Consider the following 26,616-nt stretch of genomic DNA (forward strand, 5'->3'; position numbering starts at 1 on the left):
TCACCTTAAGATGAAACCGTTAAGGTGGACCCTGACCCAATATGATCCTGTCCTACAAGAAGAGAAGAGACTCAGAGATACACACAGGGAGAGAACACCATGTGAAGACAGAGGCAGAGATCGAGTGATATGTCTACAAGCCAAGGAACTGCTTGTTGGCAGGGACTTCTCGCAACTGCCAGGGGCAGGGAGTGGCAGGGAAGAGACTCCTGTCTCAGAGACTCCGGAGGGAATGAACCCTGCGGACACCTAGATTCAGAGTCTCTAGCCTTCAGAATTGCAAAGCAATACATTTCTGTTGTTTTAAACCATACGGTTTGTGGTAATTTGTTAGAGCAGCTGTAAGAAACTAATGTAGCGGTAGAATCCAAAGCCCCGGCCTGTGATAGCATAAGTTGAGGTCAGAGAATGAGCAGACAAGTCTGAGACAGTTGGGGCTAGACTGGGAAGGGCCTGGAATATAACTCTAGATAGGTATTTAGACTTACTCATTCAGGCAAGGAGATGCCACAGAGGATAAATTACATTGGCAAAGGAAACTGTTCTATTTGGGGTTAAAGAAGTGTCAGAGAAACAGCCATTCATTAGCCATTTCTGCAGGTTTGTTTTGTTTCGTTTTGTTTGTTTTAAAGAAGGTTCCACACCCAATGTGGGGCTTGAACCCACCACCCTGAGATCAAGTGTGGCAAGTTCCACCACTGAGCCAGCCAGGCGCCCAGAAATGCCCATTCTTTGGAGTAGACTTGTTTGAATCATTCAACTTCTGAGATCTCAAATTTATTCACTTTTTCCTTAATAAGTGATTAAGGTTTTGACAAACACAAGTTTGTCATTAATAACCGCGAGTTATCTTGTGCTTACTAAACCAGGCCGTTTTAAGACATAATCGGCTCATCTCACTTAATCCTCCCAAATACCCGCACCAGACAGACCTGTGATCTTCTACAATCAGGGATTTAAAAAAAAAAAAAAAAAAAAAAAAAACTCAGGAAGAAGGTGAGATGATTTGCACTTAGCGAAATATCCAGTTGGACCTACGGTGATAGGCAAACTACTTCAACTACATCAGCCTAAACTTGCTCATCTTTCAAACTGGAATAAAAGGAACTATCTCTACTGTCCGGTCGATCGTGATTAAACGAAAAAGATTTTCAAGTGTTTGGAACTTCAATAAACGGTGTCTGCACCATTCTCCGGGACCACGTGGCCGGGACCGGCTGGGGGGGGCGGGGGTGCAGACTCCGGGACCGCCCACCCGCCGCTCCGCCGTGGCCTCGCCGCTGAGCTCCGGCCGCCAGGATGCGCTGTAACGCGGCCCGGGCCGGCGGACGGCCGCTCTAGCCGGCCCCGGGAAGTCGCTGTCCTTACCTTCAGAAGCAGCCCGCGCCTCAGTGTCTGCGCCCGCCGGCTCTCCGCTCAGTCCTGCAGCTACCCACTGCCTTCTCGCCGCCCACCATGGCCCTGCTGCACTCTGGCCGCGTCCTGTCCGGGGTCGCCGCCGCCTTTCACCCGGGCCTGGCTGCTGCGGCTTCTGCCAGAGCCAGGTAAGCAGGGGAGACGGAGACGGAGCTAGAGACAACAGGCCTGCCCAGCCGGGCTGCGGGCGCCCCCAGGACATCTCCCCCCTCACGCCAAACGCAAGCACCACACTCACACTTTCTCTGATACCCCCTAGGCCCCACCGGGGGCTGATAATTGAGCGCCGGCGCCTCAAAGTGACCCTCGGGGTCCTACATTCCTCCGCGCTTTCGCCCCCCCAGGACTGCAGGAGAGCATGCCAACGCGCTCCCCGGGGTTAGGCAGTGTGGCCCTCTACGGCACCCGGACTTCCATTCTTGGGTGGGGGGTCACGAGACGCGGAATCCGCGCGATGGGGGTGGGGTGACGAGGGGCGAGCACGCGGGGCTGCGGAGCCGGGCCCGGCCGGCCTGGCGCCCATTGGCTGCGCCGCTGAGGCTGCCTCGCGCCGATTGGCTGCGGCGCGGAGGAGCGCGAGTGCCCTTGATGGGCTGCCCTGGGGCACAGCAGGGCTCCCCTGTGGCGGCGGCCCTCGGGCCTGAGCAGGGTTGGCAGGGCCGTGGCAAACTGCAGGTCGTGGGCCTGGGAGTAGGAAATGCTCGGGAGGAAGGTACCCGGGGCTCTGGCTTTCCGGCCCAGCTTGCGTTTCTGCGTCCCCTGACCTTGGCGCGCAGCATCCTCCCGGCCACGTCACCGCCTGAGTCGCGGGTGACCCCGGGGCCGTGTGGCCTTTACTTGGAAGAGAGTAGTGGTAAAGTTCGTCTCTGTTTCGTTTGCCCTTAGAGGGTCTGACTGTAGAGAAGTCGCCGTTCCCCCCTTCCACCTCGCTCTGCTCTCGTTCAGCGAATACTTTGTCACCCCACTTTCTCTGAGCCAGGTACTAGACACCCTGCTAATGACGGAGGCTGCAGTGAACACGCCTAAGGGAGAGACAGGGGCCACTCCGAAAATTACAAATCTGTAATTTCATACCGCGTGCTAATTGTTGCAATTAAAAAACAGGGAGTTAAAACGAATTAGTAATTCCTTCCTAGTGGAGACCTGAGCCAGACGATTAATTGACTAAAGAAAGCGATTTGGGACAGTATCCTTACGCACCACCTAATGAAGAACCTAGTCTCCAGCCCACCTCCAGCAGATATTGACCACAAGGAGCAAAGACTTGGCCTCTTTTACGTGCCTTGGCCTTTCTTTTGATTGTATGCGCGTCGTCTTCAAGTCAGTGGAACAATTTGTCCTTTACACCGCCTCGCGCTCTTGGCAGTACAATTTTGTCTGGGCTTTCAGGCCCCTTCTCTCCCAGATTTGGCTCCTCCTTGGCCCTCTGTCAAGCTGTGCTCCTTAAGCCGGCCTACCTAGTGGGCCAGAATTAGGGAGGGGTTATTATTCATGCAGCAGGTTTGGAAAGCCGGTGCCTAAAATGATGGGCCAGAGAAAGTTATTCAACATTATAGTAATCTTAAAAGAATCATTGTTTCCTAGATTTGGTTGGTGGCCTAAAGCTTTACTTAAAGCACTTGGTGAAAAATCCCTATGGGTGTGACCTTTTAGTCATTCTTTGAATTTGAGTGGCTGACTCATTTTTCTTTTCAGTCTTTTCACAATTAGAATGTAAGTTCCTTGAGGGCAGAGGCCTTACCTACTTTGTTCACTGATAGAAAGCCTTAAAATACTTGAGCATCTGTAGTTGAGGAGGCGCTGTTCAGGTTTGAGCAATGATACGTGATTGGGTAGTGGAGCCTATGATGATCTGTTCTTAATTATTCTCATTATTTAATTTTTAGTGAAATAACTGAAGGAGTATCACGAGACCCTTTAGAAAGGCAGTGTGCAGTTGTATAATAACCAGTAGTTAGAAGATCAAAATTAATAGTATCATCTTTTCCATTTTTAACTCTGTGATCATGAGCAAATTAATTGACTTCTCTTACTTTAAAATAAGAATGTGGGGGCCCCTGGGTGGCTTAGTTGGTTAAGGGACCAACTCTTGATTTAGACCCAGGTCGTGATCTCACAGTTGTGAGATCAAGCCCCACAATTCAAAATAAAATAAGAATGTGAAGGAAAGCACTTTTTTAAAAAACTATTCTTAAGCTATATATTTTAAACTATTTTCATTTTAAAGCACCATGTAGGTTCCCAGAAAAATTACAAGGCATTTGAATTAGAAAAACTTATCTGAACTGTTTGTACCTAACATCTTTTGGTTTGTTAGCCAACATTGCTCAATGGCTGAGGCTTTGCACTTGTCTAAAGTCCATTGGTAGGAATCACTTTGTAGGCCACAGGTTATCAGCATCAGTTTTGTCCCTAACACTCTTGTTTTCATCTAGTACTATCCCTTGAAGACATCATAGTTCGTACGTTATGGGTGTAGAGTCTTTACAGTTTTAAGGAATAGAGTGATGAAGGGCATAGAGGTTCTGAACATGATTTCTAATGTAGAACTAATCAAATTGAGTATCTGTGCTCCTGTATTTAGATTGTTTAAGAGTCAATATTGTGAAATTGCTTTTAGAATTCTTCTTAAAAGATACCGCTCCAGGGGCGCCTGTGTGGCTCAGTTGGTTAAGTATCCCACTCCTGATTTCGGCTCGGGTCATGATCTCACAGTTTGTGAGATAGAGCCCCACATCAGGTTTTGCACTGACAGTGTTGCCTGGTTAGGCTTCTGTCTCTCCTGGTCTCTCTGCCTCTCTCTTTCTCAAAATAAACATTAAAGGGGGGGGCGGGAATCCACTCTTGATCCCTGCCAGAAGACTGGAGGCTTTGGTTTCTCAGAGAATCTCTGTACTCAAGAAACTTTTTTTTTTTAATGTTTTATTTATTTTTGACACAGAGCATGAGAGGGGGAGGGGCAGAGAGAGAAGGAGACACAGAACTGGAAGCAGGCTCCAGCCTATGAACTAGCTGTCAGCACAGAGCCCGACGCAGGGCTCGAACCCACGAAAGTGAGATCATGACCTGAGCCGAAGTCGGAGGCCCAACCAACTGAGCCACCCAGGCGCCCCCTTAATAAACTTTTTAAAGAACTTGATGAATAAGTGCTTTTCACATCATTTAATAAGAATGACACCTTCTGTCCTTGTGGCTTAGGGCAGCAGCCCTGTCATTGTTGATTAAAGGCCTTAGAGACCAAGACATCTGTTTTGAAATGACAGTTGCTTCCTGGAGGTTTTCTGTAATACATCTTTGACATTTGAAATATTCCTTTTACTTAACCAGTTAATGGCAGTGACGCATACAGGCAGGTGGCAGGTGCAGGCTTTCAGAGTATAAACTGTGGGCAGGAAATAAAGGAAGCTCTCTTAAGGCCCAGGTCAGGAGTTGCTTCAAGGTATCTGTTTCTTACTATCGCTTAGATATAGGAACAACTAAGCAGCCTCCAACAATGAAGGCTGGGATTTTGAGTCCTGGCAGTAGAGCCAATGAGGGAGATGGATGGTAATGATGCTGTCTCTCAAGACTGTAGGAAAGTAAGTAGTAGTAATTGAAAAGCCAGGGGTTTCTGGGTAGTTCAGTCTGACTCCTCATTTTGGCTCAGGTCATGATCTCATGGTTTGAGAGTTCAAGCCCTGCATCAGGCTCCAAGGTGGCACAGAGCCTTTTTGGGATTCTGTCTCTTCTCCTAGCCCTGCCTCTCAGACAGTTCTGTGTCTCACAAATAAATAAACTTTTTTTTTTAATTTATTTTTGATACAGAGAGAGACAGAGCCTGAGAGGGGAAGGGGCAGAGAGAGAAGGAGACACAGAACCGGAAGCAGGCTCCAGGCTCTGAGCTAGCTGTCAGCACAGAGCCTGATGCGGGGCTCGAACCCACGAACGTGAGATCTGACCTGAGCCAAAGTCGGAGGCCCAACCAGCTGAGCCACCCAGGCGCCCCTAAATAAACATTTTAAACAAATAACTGAAAAACAACAAAGACCTGTTTTGGTCATAGAATTATGACCATTTCCTTCTTGCATTATCTGCATCCTTGCCTCACCAGGCTCCGCGTACTGTTGCGGTACTTCTAAATGAAAGCAAAAAAGAAAACATTTAGTAGCAATGATACCAGTAAACGTCAAGCACTCACCCTATTCCAGGCTCTGAGTGTTTTATATTTAAGAACTTTTATCCTCATAACTGCTCTGTAAGACAGTGCTGCTATGCACTCATTTTACAGATAAGGGAAGTTGAGACACAGTTGGCTTGCCTGTGAGCTGGCAGGCAGCTGAGCTGTTACTGGAATCCATGCAGTTTGCCGAGTAGCGACATTATCTGAGACAAGCTAATAAAAGTCTGAGAAATCCAAAATGGAATCCTCTACACTTTGATAACAGAATTAACTTTTGGTCACAATTATAGTTATTGAAACCCGAGGCAGCTTCAACTTGTCAGGAGAGCACATTTAACTCCGTAATGCCCCGCTGAGCCATCCAGTGTGCCTCGTGGAGTGAGGTGCACGCTCTGACTGGCCACTGGCTAGTTGAGGAGAATCATTTTCAGAAAAGAAATTCTAAATAATTCACTGAGCTTGTCAGCGTGGTGAGCACAGAGAACGTTCACTGTGCTCTGCTGACGCATTTGATTGGTTGAGATTGGGTAAGTCATCACTAAAGGAACTTGAGCTGTTTCACCTGGGTAATTTGGAACCTTTCTCCCTAGCTTCCACCTTTCCATGCAGCACTCCCCCCGCCACCACCAACCCCACAACCCCCCGCCCCCAGCACTTTTTCACCTTTAACCTTTATTATGCCTCTGCTGGGAACACGTTTTTCCTCCTCTCATCCATAGCACTCAGCTCATGTGTCACCTCCTCCTGGAAGCCTTCCTAAGCCTATACTATCTCCCCCTTCCCCGGGTTATTAGGTCCTCTCCTTGGGGCTCTCAAAAGTAATATTCTGTGCTCTGAACCTGTGTTTATCGCTGCCTACAGGTCACCCGCTGGCCTAATGTGGTAGTCAGGGGTTGTGTTACTCGCTGATAATCCCAGCTCTTAGCACATAGCACATTCTCGGTGATTGATTTAGACAATCGTAAAGACTTTGTTTTCTGTAATCTGAATCTGTAAACGGCTTTTGCCTATTTGTCCCGAAGAAAAGGGGAAAAGTAATCTTTTTCTCAGAGCAGTAATTTACCGTGAGGTAAAACCTCCATTTTGATACATTAATGCATTCCGCTGCTTAGAGTGTGTGTTAGAAACATAGATCGTGCTTCTTGGGTGCACTCTTAGAAATCTCACAGTAGTGAGGGGCGCCTGGGTGGCTCAGTTGGTTAAGCCTCCAACTTCGGCTCAGGTCAGATCTCACGTTCGGTTCGAGCCCCGCGTCAGGCTCTGTGCTGACAGCTAGCTCAGAGCCTGGAGCCTGTTTCCGGGTCTGTGTCTCCTCTCTCTGACTCTCCCCCTCTCATGCTCTGTCTCTTTCTGTATCAAAAATAAATAAAATATTTTTTAAAAATTAAAAAAAAAATCTCACAGTAGTGGGATTTCTGTGTGGCCCAGTGGCTTGAGCATCCAACTTCAGCTCAGGTCATGATCTATTGGTTTGTGAGTTCAAGCCCCACATCAGCCTCACTACTGTCAGCCTGCTTGGGATCCTCTGTCCCCCTCTGTCTGCCCCTCCCCAACGTGCACTCTCTCAGAAATAAATAAAGCATTTAAAAAAAACGTTTTTTTTAAATAATAACTTTTAGCCAGGGTGCCTGGCTGGCTCAATCAATTAAGCATCCAACTCCTGATTTCCACTCAGGTCATGATCTCGCAGTGATAAGATCAATCCCCATGTCAGGCTCAGCGCAGAGCCTGCTTAGGATTCTGTCTCCCTTTCTCTCCCCTCCTCGTTCTCTCAAAATAAATAAACTTTAAAAAAAGAACTTTTAGCCAAAGTAACTTCCATTTCACAGGCAAAACTGAGGAGAGGACACTGATGCCAGTCCTCAGCAAACATTTTAGCAGACTAGTGGGTGCACATAGTTCACCTTCTACAGCCACACACATACCCCTTTTATACTTTATTTTATATATTTTTCTTTTTTTTATGTTTGTTTATTTTTAAGAGAGAGAGCATAAACGGGGAAAGGGCAGAGAGGGAGACAGAGAATCCAAAACAGTCTGCTCAAACTCATGAACGGTGAGATCATCCCCTGAGCCGAAGTCGGATGCTTAACTGCCTAAGACACCCAGGTGCCCCTCCACTTTCTTGAAATGGCAACAACATGTTTACTAAAATGACCCAAAGCTATGGCCTTCTAGCACATGTAAAAATAAGAAGTAAAAATATATGAATTTTAAATTATGATTAGTAATCAAGTGTCTATATCCTGTCTTGGAAATTGTCTAAGTATCCAGTGATTAGCTCATTAACTCATAATTAGGCCAGGATTTTAAGTTACTTAAAGACCTTGGGAATTGTCTTCAAGCTAACACATTACAAAATAATTCTTCAGTCTAAAGAGAAAAAATATTAAATCCCAGAGAGGGGTATCCTGCAATATGCCTGGTAAGTACTCCCAAAACTGTCAAGGTGATCAAAAGCCAGGAATGTCTGAAACTGTCACCACCAAGAGAAGCCTAAGGAGACGTGACAAGTAAATGTGATATGTTATCCTGGCTGGAACTTTATAAGAGAAATAAGATATTAGGTAAAACTAAAGAAATCTAAATAAATTGTAGACTTAATGATGTATCAGTATCAGGTCATTAATTGTAATGAAAGTACTCTACTAATATAAAATGTTACTAATAAGAGGAAACTGTTGGAGGGCAAGTTGTGGGAACTCTGTACTAGCTGCTCAATTGTCTGTAAATCTAAAACCATTATTCTAAAAAATTTAACCTACTAATAGAAGAAAAGTGTAATTTTTTATTTTTGAATTTGAGTATGATATACAGAATTATATTAGTTTGGGGTATACAATATAATGATTCAGCAGTTCTATGCATTACTCAGTGTTCATCAATCTGAGTGTACTCTTAATCCCTTTCACCTGTTTTCATACATTCCCCACCCACCCACCTCCCCTCTGGAAATCAGCAGTTCTCTGTATTTAAGAGTCTGGTTTTTTGTTTGTTTCTTCTTTCTTTATTTTGTCTCATAAATTCCATATATGAGTTAAATGATAATGGTATTTATCTTTCTGTGACTGACGTATTTCCCTTAGCATTATGCCCTCTAGATCCATTCGTGTTGTTGTAAATGGCAAGCGTTCATTCTTTCTCGTGGCTGAGTAGTGTTCCGTTGTGTGTGTGTACTGTACCTTCTCTGTCATTCATCTGTGGATGGGCACTCGGGCTGCTTCTGTGTTAGCTTTTGTAAGTGATGCTGCGGTAAGCATAGGGATGCATCTGTCTTTTGGATTAGTGTTTTTGTTTTCTTTGGGTAAAATTTCTTAGTGGAATTACTAGAGCACATGGCAATTCTGTTTTTTAACTGTTGTTTTCTTTTTTAAGTACTCTCAACACCCAACATGGGGCTCAAACTCATGACCCTGAGATCAAGAATCACCTGCTCTACCCACTGAGCCAGCCAGGTGCCCTCTGTTTTTCATTTTTTGAGGAACCTCAATAGTCTTTTTCACAGTGGCTGCACCAGTTTGCATTCCCATCAACAGTGCATGAGGATTCCTTTTCCTCCACATCCTAACTGACACTTTGTGTCTTTGATTTTAGCCATTCTGACAGGTATGAGGTGAAAATATGTCAGAATAATTAATTGAACACAAATTCAGATTTCTCATAATTTTAAACATTATATTAGGAATGTTTGTGTATAGTATGGGTAAACCAATAGAAGTTTAGAAAAAACAAAGCCACATAGAAGAAAATGTATGCTTGTATCTAAATAAAAGACCTAGCTTCTTTTTTTTTTTTTTTTTTTTTTTTTGAGCTTCACACCCTGCATGGAGCCCCATAAGGGGCTTGAACTCACAACCCTAATAAGATCAAGACTTGCTGAGATCAAGAGTCAGACACTTAGCTGACTGACCACCCAGGCACCCCAAAAGACATAGCTACTTTGATTACATTCGTTAAACTAGTCTCAAGGGTTTATTTAATTTATGTGAACTTGAATTTTTTAAACATTTGAGTTAGTTTCTTTAAGAAAAAACTTTTGTCTAGCACATTTAAAGTAATAGAAATTCAATCCCTATACCACAATCAGAACAGAGCACCTTTGAGATTTTTGTAACCATTACACTGTGGGGCCTGTAATCCAACTTATCAGTACCCTCCATAGCTAGAAAACATTTCACATTCAGACACTCAGGCAAAACAAAAAAGCTTTTCTGAATTAATGACACATAGAGATCTTACAGCTCTTTAGGTCTACAACTTCAGCCACAGGCTGACAATAAACACAAATAAAAACCCCACATTTCTGATTTTAAAACAGAAAAAAATCAAACAATAAATCGTATTATGTGTCATCTCTCACCTAGCAGAGAATAGATCTTTGCTGTCCGTTTACAGAAATTACTGAATGATCAGATCATAAAACCAGATTCACAGTCATTGCTGCCAGTGAGGACTAGCTTATTGGCCACAGGTAGGCCAGAAACAAAACCCCAAGTCACTAGGGGGTGGAGAGCAAACCAGAGAAACAGTTACTTAAAGCTCTCTTGCCTCGGGGTGCCGGGGTCACTTAGTTGGTGGAGTGTCAGCCTCTTGATTTTAGCTCAGGTCGTGATCTTGAGTTCTTGGGATCAACCCCTGTGTAGGGCTCTGGGCTAACAGTGTGGAATGTGCTTCTGATTCTCTCTCCCTCCCTCCCTCTCTCCCCCCCCCCCCCCCCCCCCCCCCCCCCCCCCCCCCCCCCCCCCCCCCCCCCCCCCCCCCCCTGCCTCTTTCTCTCTTTTTCTCTCTGCCTCTCTGCCCCTACCCCGATCACTCACATTCTCTCTAAATAAATAAACAAACTTTAAAAAAAAGAACTTCTATTGCCTCAAAAAAAAAGTTCTCTTGCCTCTTGAGATTACCTCAGGGCCCTGAGGACAGGTGTGTGCTTCCCTAGTGACACAGTCACCCGGCCTGGGTGGATGACTGCCCCCCCCCCCCCCCCAGACTGTTAAGAGATAATTTTTTAAAGTAAAATCGTGGCTCTCCTATAAATATAGAATAATCAACATTGTCCGGCATTTTTTAACTTCACTAAGTAGCAAAGGAATCCGTAGGATGTTACAAGCAGTTCTTAATGATTTTTAATTCCTAAATACCTCAAAATTCTGTCTTCCTTTTGAGCCCTACTGCCCCATTCTCATTCAGGCCCTCATCTCTTTAACTCTCATAGTGAGCTGGTGAGTGATCCTTCTGCATCTGCCCTTACCACTCTGCATTCGTGCCCCGCCCCACCCCTTGCCCCCAGATGGGCTCTAAACATGCAAGGCTATGCATGGCCGTCCCCTTAGCTGATCAGCAGCCCTCCTCCCACACAAAAAACCCAAAACTCTAATGACTCCACATCTTCTCATTATGTCCAAGATGGGACACGCAGGAACCTGTATTTTTAACAAGCTCTCCAAATGATACTCTTTAACAATTTTGAGAACAAGATAAAACCCAAGCCCCTTTGGGGGAGGGTATCCCATAATACTTTTGGCCCTGGTTTGCTTCTCCTGTGTCCTCTTTTACCACTCTCTTTCTCATAGCCCTTTAGCCTGGGAAATCAGGACAGGGTGGGCTACTTGAAAAGCCTACACATGTAGAATGAATCAGGGATCTGCCTTCTCCTCATTGCGTTTGTGTCCAAATATTTGGTCTTCTGCATTCTTGGGCAAAGAAAGGATTTTCCGCAGATCTGAGATGTCTCTGGCATGGAAATCTAGCTAGTATGACTGATTTCTGTTTCTTTCCCCTTTTAGCTCCTGGTGGACCCATGTGGAGATGGGGCCCCCAGATCCCATCCTGGGTGTCACAGAAGCCTTTAAGAGAGACACCAACAGCAAAAAGATGAATCTGGGAGTTGGTGCCTATCGGGACGATAATGGAAAGCCTTATGTGCTTCCTAGTGTCCGGAAGGTGAGTTTGCCATTCATCCCCTGCCTTCTTGGGGTAGATAAACTGGACAGAGCTCCTAGGGAGCGGCCGAAAGAGTGCCACACTGGGAGTCAGGAGACCTGGGGTCTATTTCTGGGACTAACCACTTGAATCACTTAGGTTGTCTGTGGTCTCCTTGGCTGTAAAAGTGACAGATTGAAACTATGTGGTCTGTTTCTAGATTGAACTTATGTGATTATCTGCTGAAGCAGGGGTCATGTCATATTTAATCTGAGGGTGCACACAAGGACCATTGCCTTTTGGTGGTGATAAGAATAGCCCTTTGTGGATGAGGGTTACTGTGGTTATTTTCCGTTTCTCTCATGTCGATTGTTTAATAAAGCTCTCTTACACAGGCATGCTCTGTCCTTTCTTCCTACTGAACTGTAGAATAATTTGCATTAGGGGCGCCTGGGTGGCTCAGTCGGTTAAGCGTCCGACTTTGGCTCAGGTCATGATCTCGTGATTTGAGGGTTCGAGCCCCGTGTTGGGCTCTTTGCTGACAGCTAGCTCAGAGCCTGAAGCCTGTCTTCAGATTCTGTGTCTCCTTCTCTCTCTCTCATCATCCCCTGCTCGCTCTTTCTCTGTCTTTCAAAACAATAAATTTTTAACATTTTTTAAAGAATAATTTGCTTTATTTTTGTTGTGTTTTATTAGTAGTCTTTCTGATGGTTATCATTATAACTTTAAATAATTAATTCTCTTAGAATAGGTTTTTAAAAGAAAGTATGAGTTTTCTTTCCATCTACACCTCCTCTGTTAATATATGAATGCTTCTTTGTCACTTCCGAGAATGGGGTGGTGATGGGGTGATTCCTTCATACAGCAGAACTGGGCACAGCAAGTGAACGTTGCAAAAGAACACTTCCTGGTCAGGGTGAGGAACTCCCTGATCATCTGAGCTGCAAACTATACAGCAGAATGGCTCGGCCCTCGTGAGCCGCTGAAGTAGTAGAACATGGCCTGAATGAACCACTGGAAGAAGAAATTTCTTCCAAAAATGTGGGAGTGTGGGCTAGGTGTCATCTCTAGAGTTCTCTGAGTACAAAAAAAGGGCTCGACAGTTGTGAGGAGTCCCGCTGAAAACTGCTGGCTGCCGGGTCACCAGTCATTCGGGGACTGCTCTGGTCTCAGGTTAAAGGACTCAGCGAGTGAGTGTTAGCCATTTTGCAGACAGGACAACACCACACGCTCTTGTACATTACTTCAAGTTGTTCTCCTGTTCTGCTGAGATTCAGGAAGGTTACTAAGTGCTCAGAGTCACACAGCTAAAGGGATAGCCACACCTCTGTCTCCAAAGCGTGAAGATATGTGACTGTTACTATTAACTCTTTAAAGTTCTCAGACTGGCGTATACCTTGTAATACTTCTATTTTATGCATTTAGTTTGATTTTATTATCTTGTATCTATTTCTTAGTGGTTTAAGTGTTCTCATAAACCTTGTTCTTGTGCATTCCAAGAATGCCATTTTATATTAAATATTAACCAAGAGAACACTGTGTACCCATTCATACGAAACTTAACTATAAAAAAAACAATCTGATTTTAAAAATTAGAAATATTTCTGTTCTGCAGTATAAAATACCAAGTATTTTGCTTTTTCTTCTTTTTATAGTTTGTTTTTATTTTTGTATTTTTAAATTTTTATTTAAATTACAATTAGTTGGAGCCCCTAGGTGGCTCAGTTGGCTAAGCATCCCACTTTGGCTCAGGTCATGATCTCACAGTCTGTGCGTTTGAGCCCTGCATCGGGCTCTGTGCTGCCAGCTCATAGCCTGGAGCCTGGACCCTGCTTCAGAGTCCATGTCTCCCTCTCTCTCTTCCCCTTCCCGCTCACTCTCTGTCTCTCAAAATAAAATAAAGGCATAAAAAATGTTTTTAAATAAATAAATTCCAGTTAGTTAACATACAACATAATACTAGTTTCAGATGTAATACTTACCCTTTACTTGGACTGTATTTCCAAATTAAAAACAAGACTTAATTTCCTTTACATTTAATATATATGTTTATATTATAAAACATTAAATATTAATCATAGTAATTCCAGACAAGAAGAAACTAAGTGGGTGCATTTTCTCTTGTCTAGGCAGAAGCCCAGATCGCTGCGAAAAATTTGGACAAAGAATACCTGCCCATCGCGGGACTCGCCGACTTTTGTAAGGCCTCCGCAGAGCTGGCCCTGGGCGAGAACAACGAAGTGTTGAAAAGTGGCCGGGTAAGCAGAGCGGACTGGTATCCCAGAGTCTGTTGTTTTTAAATTGAACAGTTTAAACAAATTTGAACTAATTTAAACAAAAGATACATCACTTTGTGTGATGGTTCTTTTGAAGTGACCACACTATTGCTAATATCTCTTCTTTAGAAAGTAAATTGGCACTTGTTAAAGATTTCATATAACACCGATTCCAGAAATGCAGTAATTTGACTGAAGATTTGACACTGCTCCGTGCGTGCTTGTATTCATCTTGTACTGAATATGCTTTAGAAACTTAAAAAAATGAAATGCCCAACTATGGAGTGCCTGGATGGCTCAGTCAGTTAGGCATCCAACTTCGACTCAGGTCATGATCTGAGTTTGTGCCCCACATCAGGCTCTGTGCTGACAGCTAAGAGCCTGGAACCTGCTTTGAATTCTGTGTCTCCCTCGCTCTCTGCCCCTCTCCCACTCACACCTTCTCTCTCAAAATAAATAAAAAAACTTAAAAATGAAATTCCAAACTATGTACAATTTCGAGACTATAATTAGTCACTACCCTCATGTTCTCAGCTTAGATGGAGGAAGCAGACAGGCAGGGCTCTTGTGCCAGGACCAGTCTGGCACTCCTCTGCCTTGCCTTCACAGCCAGTTTGGACATTAAAAGAGAGCAGACCGTGCTCCCTTCTGCTGCCTCCTTCCTCTCTCAGGTCCAGAGAGCATCGTGCGGCCATGAGGGGGTAGCACAAGTGTCTCCTAAGTGTCTCCTCCTTCCGTCTCCCAGGGGGCCCTCTTGTAGAAGAAAGGTGTCTCTAAAGGTCACTGAACACAGGCTTTTGACAAACAGATTCTGTGCACCCACAGAGCACGCATGGGCTCAGCACGTAGAGTAGAAGAGGAACGTGGCGCAGGTGGGAAGCAGCCAGGCCGCCGAGCAGCCCACCTGACGTGTGGCTCATGTGCACCTTAGTGGACTTTTCTTGTGAAACAGATCTGTTTCTTATTGGATACTTTTGCATGTTTAATTATTTTTCCTTTTTCTAAGTAAGTCTGGAGAAAAACACACAAAGTAGCAGAACTGAGCCACCATTTCCTTCCTTCCCACCCCCAAGACCAGAATAAAAACAGTTTATTCAAAGGCTCGTCTGAGTCCACATGCCAGTTGATTACCTCAAGAGAAAAGCTTACGTCTCCACGCCAGGGTGATGTAGTAATGATCCTCATTCATGGACAGACTATGACTTGACTGATACTCATCCAGTCAACCACCTGTTAACCCCTTATAAATAAAAGCTTCCATATTTTTCTGTAATTTTTGCTTAATCTGTGTCTGAATAGCCAGTTATAACTGAAATATTTGAGTGGCCTATCTTAAAATAACATCAGTCTGTCTTTTGTAAATTGCTGTGCCTTTGTGAATTCTTACTATTCTCAGATTTACAGTTTGATTTTAATTTCTATAATCACAAAGTTTGCAGGGACAAACTTTGTTTAGTATGGAGTGTGTTAGTTATTTTCCCCCTGTTTCTTCTGTTCCCCGGACCCAGTCCAGAAAATAGGGTTTTATAGAACCTTGAATTTCTATGGTGCTGTAAGAAAAAAATCTGTGGTTTCTTACTCCCTAAAGTTGAAAGAAACAGATTTACCCAAGACTCCTTCCTTATACTCAAAAGATAATATTTTCAGATCATGAAAACTCTTAGAACGGAGTCTCTTAGCCTTTAAAAACGTAGTAATATTGTTCAGGGTGGCTCAGTTAGTTAAGCACGTGACTCTTGATTTTGGCTTGGGTCATGATCTCCCGATTAATGAGTTTGAGCCCCGTGTTAGGCTCTGCACTAACAGTGCAGAGCATCCTTGGAATTCTCTCACTCCTCTCTCTGCCCCTCTTCCCTCAAAATAAATACACTTTTAAGAAGTAATAAAATGTAGTAATATTCTAACGTATTGACTTGCTTTTCAAGTAGTTTTGATCAGAGATTCATTGAATTTTGTATAATTCTGGAGTGTTTTAATGTAGTGATCATTATATATGTCACTACATATATATGCACATTCATGTGTACATATATGTATACATACATCTATATATACGTACATATATAAATTAGCCCTTTTTCATGGGGGCAAGGGTGGGCCCTGAAAGTTTCTCATATAATACTGTATGATACTAATAAAAAGCCATAAGAAATTAGCTTCTCCATCAGCAAACGTGCTGGAAAACTGAAGAGATGGCTCTTTTGAGAACTCCCAGGAGAATCTGTCTGCCTCTAAGCAAATGGGGAAATGAAACATTGTCTTCAGCTTCTGAAAAAGGAAGGGCACTGACTACCAAGCACTGCCTCTGTGGGCTTGGCCTCAGCTCTGTAATTGTGGGCCTCTTGAGAGTGTTGCATCTCTCTGACACTGGTGTCTCTCCTTCAGTATGTCACCGTGCAGACCATTTCTGGAACCGGGGCCTTGAGGATTGGAGCCAGTTTTCTGGTGAGTCTGGAAACTCCTTCAGGAAAGAGCTGTTAATCTGTAAGTTGAGGAGGATGGCATTTCCTATTGCATGTGTGTTTGCTGACTTCTTTCCACAAAGTTGGAAGATTTCCTGTTCTCTGATAAATGGAGTCAGGGGTAAGAAAAATGAAAGTACTTTAACTAATTTGGATTTAAGTTTTAAAAAAAAGTACTTAGAAATTACAAAGATAATATAATAATAATAATAAATAATAGTAAGGCACCTGGGTGGCCTAGTCAGTTAAGCATTTGACTCCTGGTTTTGCCTCTGGTCATACTCTCATGGTAGGTGGGTTTGAGCCCCACTTCAGGCTCCGTCCTACAAGTGTGGAGCCTGCTTGGGATTCTCTTGCCCTTCGTCTCTCTCTACCCCTTCCCCATGTACATGTTCGTGTGTGCTCTGTCTCATATAATTAAACTTTAGAAATTATAACGATAAATATAATTTATTGAGCACATATCTGTTACTATCAGCTTTTGTTTTGACTCATTTAATCTTTATGAAAGTGGTTCATTTAATGCTATTGTACAAATGAAGAAAGTGAGACCCAGACAGGTCCTTGACTACACAACCAGTTTACTTGTCAGAGCCTGGATTCCAACCCAGGCAGTCTTGCTGCTGAGTCATTAGTGTCTCTCAGCCATTTCTGGCTCTCAATCAGAGATAAGGTGAGTTTCAGTAGAGAAAAAATGTCTTCCTCCATAGAATATTTCACTTTTTTTTCCCCTTCATTTTTCTTCCATTCCTTTTCATCCCATTTTTTAGCAAAGATTTTTTAAGTTCAGCCGAGATGTTTTTCTGCCCAAACCGTCCTGGGGAAATCACACACCCATCTTCAGGGACGCTGGCATGCAACTGCATGGCTATCGCTACTATGACCCCAAGACGTGCGGCTTTGACTTCACAGGCGCTATAGAGGACATTTCGGTAAGTGTGGCTTTCAGGGCAAGAGGGGTGAAGGAACAAGGAACAGACCTCCTTGTGGAGATTTGATGTTTCACAGCTCGGTCTCAATATCTGACGTAAAATCCTGGAATGAGCTAGTTCTCAGAGCTCATATTGTCTTTGTTGATCAAAAATAGTGACCCTGTAGCATTTCAGGTAAATTATCTCACTCAGGGCTGCAAAATGATCTGTTGGTTGTCTCTGCAGAAAATGCCACAGCAAAGCGTTCTTCTCCTGCATGCCTGTGCCCACAATCCCACGGGAGTGGACCCTCGCCCTGAGCAGTGGAAGGAAATAGCAACAGTGGTGAAGGTAAGGAAAGTGAACTGAGTGTTGGCAGTTCTGTGTTCAGTAACGAGCTGTAGATGTTTGACTTGGCGAAGTCTTAGCCATCAGAATTATTTACCCTAGAGGCCACATTGTTAGGTTCTCAGGAAAGAGCTTCTCATTTGCATAATTAGCAGTTCTTAATTGATGATACATGAGCAGCTTACAGATAATTTTTGTTCCTCATTCTGGATTTGGGGAATTCTGACAAATCTTGTCATTGACTGGCCTGTACAGCGGGTATCCACTGGCCCTGGGATGTCTGTCATTTGCCTTGGTCATTGTTACTTGTTCGTCCTTTATATACTGTTTCATGTCCCCTCCTATCCTTGCCTGTTTCATTCACAGAGTCAGCTGTCAGAGAAGGCCCTAGTCAAAATTTCAGGGGAGGAGGAGCACCTTGGTGGTTCAGTGGGTTCTCAGGGTCATGAGTTTGAGCCCCACATTGGGATAGAGTTTACTTACAAAAAAAAAAATTTCCAAGGGAGGAAAATAATTCCTGTTTCTTTGTGTCCGCGTTTTCACTTCTTTTGGTTTTTCTTTCTTTACATTATGTCAAACATAAGGTGCAAACAGAATAAGAGAAGGGAAAGAGGGGAAAAAAACAGAGAAAGAGCATTCAGAGAGCACTTAGATGATCAGATGGTTCTCCTGAGGCCTTCCCATGAGCCCCAGGTGTAAGATGAGGCTGTCAGAGTTATATTTGCCCCAGAAAAGGCTGATGCTGGTCCTGTGTTGACTGGACCACAGTAATTACCCAGACTCCTTTGGGCCTGAAAAGAGCTTCCTGTTTGATCAAGCAGCTTTCTGGGAAGACTGCAAGAATCTCTTTTCTTTATGTCTTCTTGAGGGGCAGGATCCACCAAAGCAAAATCATATATGATGATATCTTAACTCAGGGAAAATTAAACATCTCCAAATTGCCAACTGGGGAGAAAACCATGTTGACTCATGCAAGGCAAACGTAGTCCCAATAAGCACCCCTGTGCAACCATGGGGGTTGTCTTGAGAGGGACTGCCTAAAGCTTTACTCTTCTCTTTTTTTCCCAGAAAAACAACCTCTTTGCGTTCTTTGACATGGCCTACCAGGGCTTTGCCAGTGGTGATGGCAACAAGGATGCCTGGGCTGTGCGCCACTTCATCGAACAGGGCATTAATGTTTGTCTCTGCCAGTCCTATGCCAAGAACATGGGCTTATACGGTAAGCTGAAGGACCCAGTCTGTGAAGGAAGTATGTCCCAGTGAGATTGAAAAAGTGCTGGAAGAGGACGCCACAGAGGTGTCTGTGTGTCTGTCCATGAGTGTGTTTTACCCAGAGAGGAAAGACTGGTAACATGGATTTTACTGACCTTAGTCACATCATCTTTTGTGTCCCTGAATTCCTCCAGCAGAGAAAACCAATTACTGTTTCTCTAAACACGAAGGAACTGCTCCATGAGCCAAAAAGTTGGATATAATAAAGAGACCTTTGAGTACTCAGACTTACTTTCTGTTATCTCTATAGAGTCACCATACTGGTTTTGGAAGGTTTTTATTTATAACCTATTTTGTGGCGCTGCTGTAAATGAATCATGATTTGCTTCAGCATTTGAGCTTGGAAAACCGGGAGACAGGGTCCCTTCTTGTCTTCGCAGGTGAGCGTGTGGGAGCCTTCACCGTGGTCTGCAAAGATGCTGATGAAGCCAAAAGGGTGGAGTCACAGTTGAAGATCTTGATCCGTCCCATGTATTCCAACCCTCCAATCAACGGGGCCCGGATTGCCTCCACCATCCTGATGAGCCCTGACCTGCGCAAACAATGGTAAAAGCACACCGCCACTCCCCAGCCATCTGTGTGTCCCACCACTGATCTTTCAAAGCTCATTTAGAATCAGCAACTCGTGACACACAATATCGGTCAGCGTCCATATATGGAAGGGGGGGAAGGGAGAGAAGAATGGGCATTTTTTTTTTTTTTAGTACTTTGAAGTAAATACGTTGGAGACAATTCAGAAATGGCAGGATTTTTTATTCCAGTATCTCCATGCTAAGTAAAACCTGCCTTCTCAAGTTCAGTTCAAATCGAAGGCCTTACATAGGACTTCTTTAACAACATCATATTTTTGGTTCTTAATACTCGTAATAGCTACCAGTGAGTCAGTATTTCTGCTCATTTTGGGTTTTTTATTATCCCTGCCATCTGAACTCTTGGCACTTGTGCTCTTAGTGTTACTCAATCTCTTTGACCACGGTCCACGTGAGACATATTTTGTATCATGACCCCAAACACACATTATCTACAAACATATATATAACTGACTCAGTTGTCCAAACTTAATATTAGGCTTCCTGTGTCATATTTAATTTTTTTAATGTGTTTTTCAAGAGGGAGAGAGACAGAGCATGAGCAGGGGAAGAGCAGAGAGTGAGAGGGAGACACAGAACCCAAAGCAGGCTCCAGGCTCCGAGCTGTCAGCACAGAGCCTGAGGTGGGGCTCAAACCCACAAAGCATGAGATCATGGCCTGAGCCGAAGTCGGACACCCAAACGACTGAGCCACCCAGGCGCCCTTTCATGTGTTATATTTTAATATTTTCTAAATGCCTGTTGCATCCAACTACCTTGAAGTTATGACCTACTCGTGGGTCATGACACAATTTAGAAAACCTTTATGACCTACCAATGGGTCATGACACAATTTAGAAAACCTTGCTCTAGATCTGAGGTTGACAAACTTCTATGGCTCAAATCTCGTTTGCTCCCTGTTGTAAAGTGTTACTGGAACACAGCCACAGCCATTTTTGATGAATTATATGTGCCTGCTTTTGTGTCATGTAGCAGATTTTGTAGTTGTGACAGAGAGCAAATGGCCCACAAAACCTAACATTTATAATTTAGCCCTTTATAAAAAGTTTGCCATGTTAACTATACTAGAACTTTAAAAAAAATTGTTTTTAATTAAAAAGTAAAAAATGAAAAGCTTGCTAACAGCCTTCTCTATATATTTCAAAGTTAATGAAAAGCCAAGGGGCACCTGCGTGGCTCAGTCACATAAGTGGCTGACTATTGATTTCACCCCAGGTCATGATTTCACGGTTCGTGGATTCAGGCCCTACATTGGGCTCTGCACTGAAAGTGTGGAGCCTGCTTGGGATTCTCTCCCTCTTCTCCTTCCCTGCTCATGTTTTCTCCCCTCCTCCACTGCCCCCAAAATAAATAAACTTAAAAAAAAAAAAGCCAAGATGCCCTTGAACAATGTGATTTGTTATAACAAGAATATATCCTGTGTAGCCAATTAATTGAGGGGATAGATTCCTAAGTAGCTCCCTGAAGCGAAATCTGTGGTCTGCTGTCTGCAAGGAACTTTATCTGGAGCCCCCAAGCTTCTCACACAACTACTACTCTTTCTGCTTTAAATTAATCCTGTGAAACAGTGAAGTAAGTCTGGTTCAGGGTAGTTCTTTTAGTTCAGTAGTCCATGGGAGGCTTACCAAAATATTGACTACTTTTTAAATTATAATTTTTTCCACTATAACATTTATGTGTAAGTACATTTCAGAAAGTTTTGGAGAGGGAAAAAACTGTAAATCTAGTCACTATAATTCTGCCTTTTTCTCCACTGTTTTTCATCATTGTGACATACAATATACTTTACTCCTGTATATGCATGTTGTAGGATTTTAACTTGTGCACAGCAGTACACGTCCGAAGTCTGTAGTGTACAAAGATGACAAAGGTACTGCGCCAGATGAGCAAGACATTTCTACCAGTGGAGTTTGTAGCCCAGTGAGAAAGGTACAACATACGGCGGTGACACAAGGGACAAGGAATAAAGGCACACCAAGCGCCGTTGATTCTAGGTGGACATGAGAGAGGAGCCCAATGCAGGCTGCGCCTTGAGAAGAGAAGGCAGCTTGTTTCCCCCAAAGGAAATGAAGAGTAAATGAAAACCAGACAGATGTGCATGAGGAAAAGCACACGTACACAATGTGCCTCGAAAGTCCCAAGTGGTTTTGTGTGGCAGAGACACAGCGTGTGAGGAGGATGGTAGCAAAGCCGGGAAGGTGGGAGCAGATCAAGGAGCCCCTTCCCCGGTGTCTTAGGAAGTCAGAGTTCATTCTGTAGGCAACAGGGAGCACGGAAGGGCTTCGCTAAAGTTGCCCTGGATCTAGCCGTGATCACACTCCCTGCCTCTAGGACCCTGGCCTCAAAGTAAATGGAACTGGAGAGATGGAACCATGGGAAATGTAAACCCAGTGCCGTCCCTAAAAGGGCCAGGGCTCCAGCTCCGGCCGGTAATCATACTGCTAGTCGAGAGTTGCTTTTCCAAGGGAGGACAAATCCGTGCTTTTATGTCCAAGTGCCCAATTTTAAATGTTTAACAGAGTCACAAAAGACTTATAATCTATGATTGTGACCTGTTCTAGGTACAACATCATCATAGATCGCTCAAGAATATGAACACATAAGAACAGGGTAAACTATAAATGTTTTCACGATCATCTAGTTGCTGAGAGCAGACAAGAATTTCCTCTAGAGCCACAGGAATAGAATGGAAGAGAAGATTCCGAGGAAGGCAATGATTATGTCCAGAATCAAGTGAGCTATGCATATCAGAGAACTCCCTTGAGCCACCTGGATAGCATTTACCCTCTCTTCCTGGAGCCTTTACCATAGCACTGTTCTATTGGTTCTTACCTTCTCTTGTCTCGTTCCATAGTTGGCTGTTCACAGGTGTGTTCCCAGCATCAGTTGTTAAGGTTTACAGGCAAGAACCATGTCTCAACCCTCCCTTTCCCCTTGCCAACTAGCACATGGCTCAGCATACCATAGCTTTCCAGTCCTCAGTCTTCACTGCAAACACAGCAGTGTTTCTTCCATCTGTGTGAAAAATGAAGTCACAGTTTACTATTTAAAACACAACTTTCGCCCCTGCATGAAGGATGGAGAGCCTGAGCCTTCCTAGGTTTGAGTCGTTCTTTCATTTTTCTTAATAAGTCAGTCGCATTAATCATTTTACCTGCTTGATCAAAATAGTATTTTGATAGAAAACAGAATGCTGTAGGGGCACCTGGGTGGTTCAGTTGGTTAAGCCTCCAACTTCGGCTCAGGTCAGATCTCACATTCGTGGGTTCAAGCCGCACGTCGGGCTCTGTGCTGACAGCTAGCTCAGAGCCTGGAGCCTGCTTCCGGTTCTGTGTCTCCCTCTCTCTCTGCCCCTCCCCCTCTCATGCTCTGTCTCTCTCTGTATCAAAAATAAATAAAACATTAAAAAAAATTAAAAAAAAAAAAACAGAATGCTGTAAAATAGCGACAGCATCATAACTCAGGCCAGGACAAAGAATTGAGGCACACGAGGGGAATACTCATGTCAGCTGTGGCTTCTCTGTCAGTGCTTGTCCAGAATTGAGCTGCATCTTGGGGGCTGTTTTGCACAGGTTGCAGGAAGTAAAGGGCATGGCCGACCGCATCATTAGCATGAGGACTCAGCTGGTCTCCAACCTCAAGAAGGAGGGCTCCTCCCACAACTGGCAGCACATCACTGACCAGATTGGCATGTTTTGTTTCACAGGACTAAAGCCTGAACAGGTGAGTGGGCTCTCGTTTCTCCTCAGCTGACCAACTGACCGGTCTTTGCAAGCTAGAATTCCTCAGAGGTCACCTACCTGTTCAGGTTACCCTTAAATAGTCATTTGGAGCCCTTTTAGGGTAGCATTCATTTTGTTTTGTTCTTAGTCGTTTACCTGTCTGCATCTCTCATGAGGCTGCAAACTGCTGAGCAGCAGAATGTGTTTTGATTATTTTTATGACCACGGCTGCCTCTCTGAAGAGTTACGCAAACCAGAAGCAGCGTGAATATTGATAGGTGACAGCTATTCCATAGCTGGATTCTGGATCTATCTTTCCTGTGAATGCTGAGATGAGATTTTTTTTTTAACTTGTCCACCGCTCAGTATTCTTCATCCTACTTGAAGATAGCTTTTTGTCCTTCTCTCTGCACTAGCCCATCAAATTCTGGGAACAGGGTTTAAATGAGAAAATAGAGTTTCTGTTATTTTCTGTTTTAACACCAGGCCGGGCAAATCCCCTGCCTGGGAAGTGCTCCTGTACTCTTCTCTCTGCAGGTGGAGAGGCTGACCAAGGAATTCTCCATCTACATGACGAAAGATGGCCGCATCTCTGTGGCAGGAGTTACCTCAGGCAATGTGGGCTACCTTGCCCATGCCATTCACCAGGTCACCAAGTAATTTCCCTGGTGAAAAGGAACAGAGACGACCTGCCTGTCTACAGCCTTTGCTGTTGTGAGATTTCACACAGAGAAAGGAGGAGGGTGGGTGGTGATGAACAGCTCATTTCTTTTCAGTGACAGAACTTAACATTCAACCATTGTGTTTCTCAGAAGAGAACATGTAGTGAAATAGGGCAGAGGCATCTGTGGCTGGTGTCTGAAACTTTGTGGCTCAAAACCAAACTCCTGCTCATGCTTTAACTCCAGCTGTTCCGAGAGTTTACATGTACAAGAAAGACAGCCCGAAAAACCTGTCGATCATGCCATTGCAATATTTCCGAAGCTTTAACTGGAGCCCTTTATGGTGTTGGGGGCACCTCTGTAGATCCAGCATGAGAAGAGCCCCTCCAGGAGGTGCTGTGGGAAGACCTCATTCTAACATTAGCAGTCAGCCCGGTGTGTGCTCCCGTGATTGAGCAAGCTTATCAACAGGCCTTGTTCCAGAAATCATGTTTCATGAAAACCAGCAAGCCGGCCGCCACTGCAGTGAGGAAAATCAAAGACACTGTTTCCTGTCTTATTGGGGGGTGGGGGGAGGCCCTTCTTTAATACTTTCAGGCATTTTAATGTTCCCCTCTTCTCCCTTATCATTGCTGTTCTTTTCCTTAGGCACAGAGATCTATAACTAGCCTAGATGTTCACCCTCTTCTACTGCTTGATTGACCATCAATCCCATCCTGTAGGATTTACTTACTTGAAGAATGAAGAATCTGTTTTACTGCTCATCCCATACCCTCCCCTTTCTCATCAGAGAATAACAGAGAGTAAGTCACTGCACTTGATTTTAGCATCCTATTCAATGATGGTCTCCTGTTGGGTCGTCACCTCTGCCCAGTCGGACCCCTTACTTCATCCAGTGCGGTCGTGCAGTCTCTTCATCTCACGTCATGAGTGGGCCGTGCAGGGCAGACTAGGAAAGAGGCTATCTGGGCTTTGGGTTTAACCTTTGTGTGCTGCCAGCTGGGCTCAGGCTTCAGCCTTGGAAAGATAACCCCATCTGCTCCGATCATGTAGACTTCTCACAGCTTGGTTTCTCTGTTTAAAATAAAGATACTGTAGAGCCAACCACTGTCTGCTATGTTGTTTTTCTTTAATGGGAGGAAAGGTGGGAGTGGCTGTGTGTCGCAGAAGTCTGCCATCGTGTTCAGCTGACCATGAGCCAGTAGGTGTGTCAGCTGTTAGGAATGTACACTGAAGCCATGTCTTCGTCTTGGTCTATGTCTTGCCATTCGGCTTGCCCAATCCAACGACGTTGAAAATGTGTGTATAATCCATTAGACGTTAGGGGGACACATAGAATACCTCAAAGGAACCTATAGATAGCACAGGAATAAAGAAGGGGGTGGGTGGGCAGTGGTGACTAGGTGTCTACAGGAGCCAAGCAGGTAATATAAACAGTGACTGTAGGGTAAAATTGTGATATGAACTAGAGAGATTATGACTGTTGAGCATCCTTAATCTCCCAAATCGAGGAGTGGTACGGAAGTGACAGCACTGCAAGAATCAAGTTTAGGGTTACAGGTCTTAAGTTTTTTAAATAAAATGAAAATCCTGGTTTTTATGGAAAGCCAACTGATGCTTAAAATTTGGTAACTCATTCAAAATTTTTTTAATGATTTGCAAACAAGATGCAAACAGTAGATTACCAGCGTGGGGCCTTTAGCATGAAGCCACGTCCTCTGTCAGTGGACTTCTAGCACTAGTGACACCTGCTTAGCATCAGTCCTGCCAAAGGCTATTCTGTCCCCTTCTGCTTAATGCTAGAAGCCATGCAAGGTGGGACAGCTACTGGCCATACAGCGGAGCAGGAGTCAGGCTCAGAGCCCATCCACGGTGCTTTGACAGTCGTCGAGAAGGGAAAGTGAGCTCTTGTTTCTCTTCACTCCCTGAGGGGCACAGTGCATGGGGAGGTCACTCATGACCCTTGGCTCCTCTGCTAATGGAAACACCACGGAGGTAAAAGAAAAAATGAATGAACTGGATCACTGGATGTCTTTGGAAATACCTTAAAAGGAAAAGAATAAATAGATTAACTGATCCATAAAGGAACTAACTGCCTAGGATAGGAAAAACTGCTTTAAGTCTTCTTGTCTGGTGCCGAAAGGTTGAAGGTTGGCTGCCACGACCTTAACCAAAAAAGGAACTTAACCACCCTGCTGACTTGTTATTTTTAAACACATGTATTACCAGCTCACCCTGGACAAAGTCCCATTCCTCACTGAAAACGGAGCCGGGGGATGTGAACCTGATGCTTCTCTCCACTGTTCAGGCTGTTTGCTTCACCCTTTCCTGGTTTCTTAGGGTTTAAAATGTTAACATTCTTCCACCTGATAGAGGAGATTGTTGCCTATTCAGAATAGTCTTGTCTTTGTTCTATTAATTTAAGGTATGATAGTCCCCAAAACTGGATCGATATTTAAATTTTGGTTCCCTGGTCTTCCCTTTGGGCATTCTGATTCAATGTGTCTGAGATAAGGCTTGGGAATCTATTTTTTAAAATAAAAACTTTGTAGGTGGTTCAGATATAGCTGACCCATTGACCAGCCATTGGGTACTATTAGATTAGACTGCTTCAAGCTTACATCTAAACAACCAAAGTCCAGGGGCACCTGGGTGGCTCAGTCATTTAAGCATCCAACTCCTGATTTCAGCCCAGGTTATAATCCCAGGGTTGTGACATTGAGCCCCGACATCCAGCTCTGTGCTGGGTGTGGAGCCTACCTGGGATTCTCTTTCTCAATCCCTCTCCCCTGCTCATGCTTTCTCTAAAATAGATTTTTAAAAATTAAAAATAAATGATAATCTTAGAAAAACTGTTGAGATTAGTATTGCAAGTCATG

At 44.1% G+C, this 26,616-nt stretch overlaps 1 protein-coding gene across 1 annotated transcript; it reads left to right on the plus strand.

Annotated features, from left to right (window-relative positions):
- The first annotated feature begins 1,329 nt into the window (after window positions 1-1,329).
- GOT2 (glutamic-oxaloacetic transaminase 2) lies at window positions 1,330-24,841 on the plus strand. The gene is made up of 10 exons (XM_029925741.1): window positions 1,330-1,544; window positions 11,359-11,515; window positions 13,624-13,752; window positions 16,156-16,215; window positions 17,003-17,164; window positions 17,390-17,494; window positions 18,560-18,710; window positions 19,144-19,309; window positions 22,926-23,076; window positions 23,613-24,841. Exons 1-10 carry the CDS (start codon window positions 1,456-1,458, stop codon window positions 23,733-23,735), a joined length of 1,293 nt encoding a protein of 430 aa, XP_029781601.1. The 5' UTR covers window positions 1,330-1,455; the 3' UTR covers window positions 23,736-24,841.
- The last annotated feature ends 1,775 nt before the right edge of the window (window positions 24,842-26,616 follow it).

The sequence above is a fragment of the Suricata suricatta genome, chromosome 16 (assembly GCF_006229205.1).
Source record: "Suricata suricatta isolate VVHF042 chromosome 16, meerkat_22Aug2017_6uvM2_HiC, whole genome shotgun sequence".
Taxonomy (NCBI): domain Eukaryota; kingdom Metazoa; phylum Chordata; class Mammalia; order Carnivora; family Herpestidae; genus Suricata; species Suricata suricatta.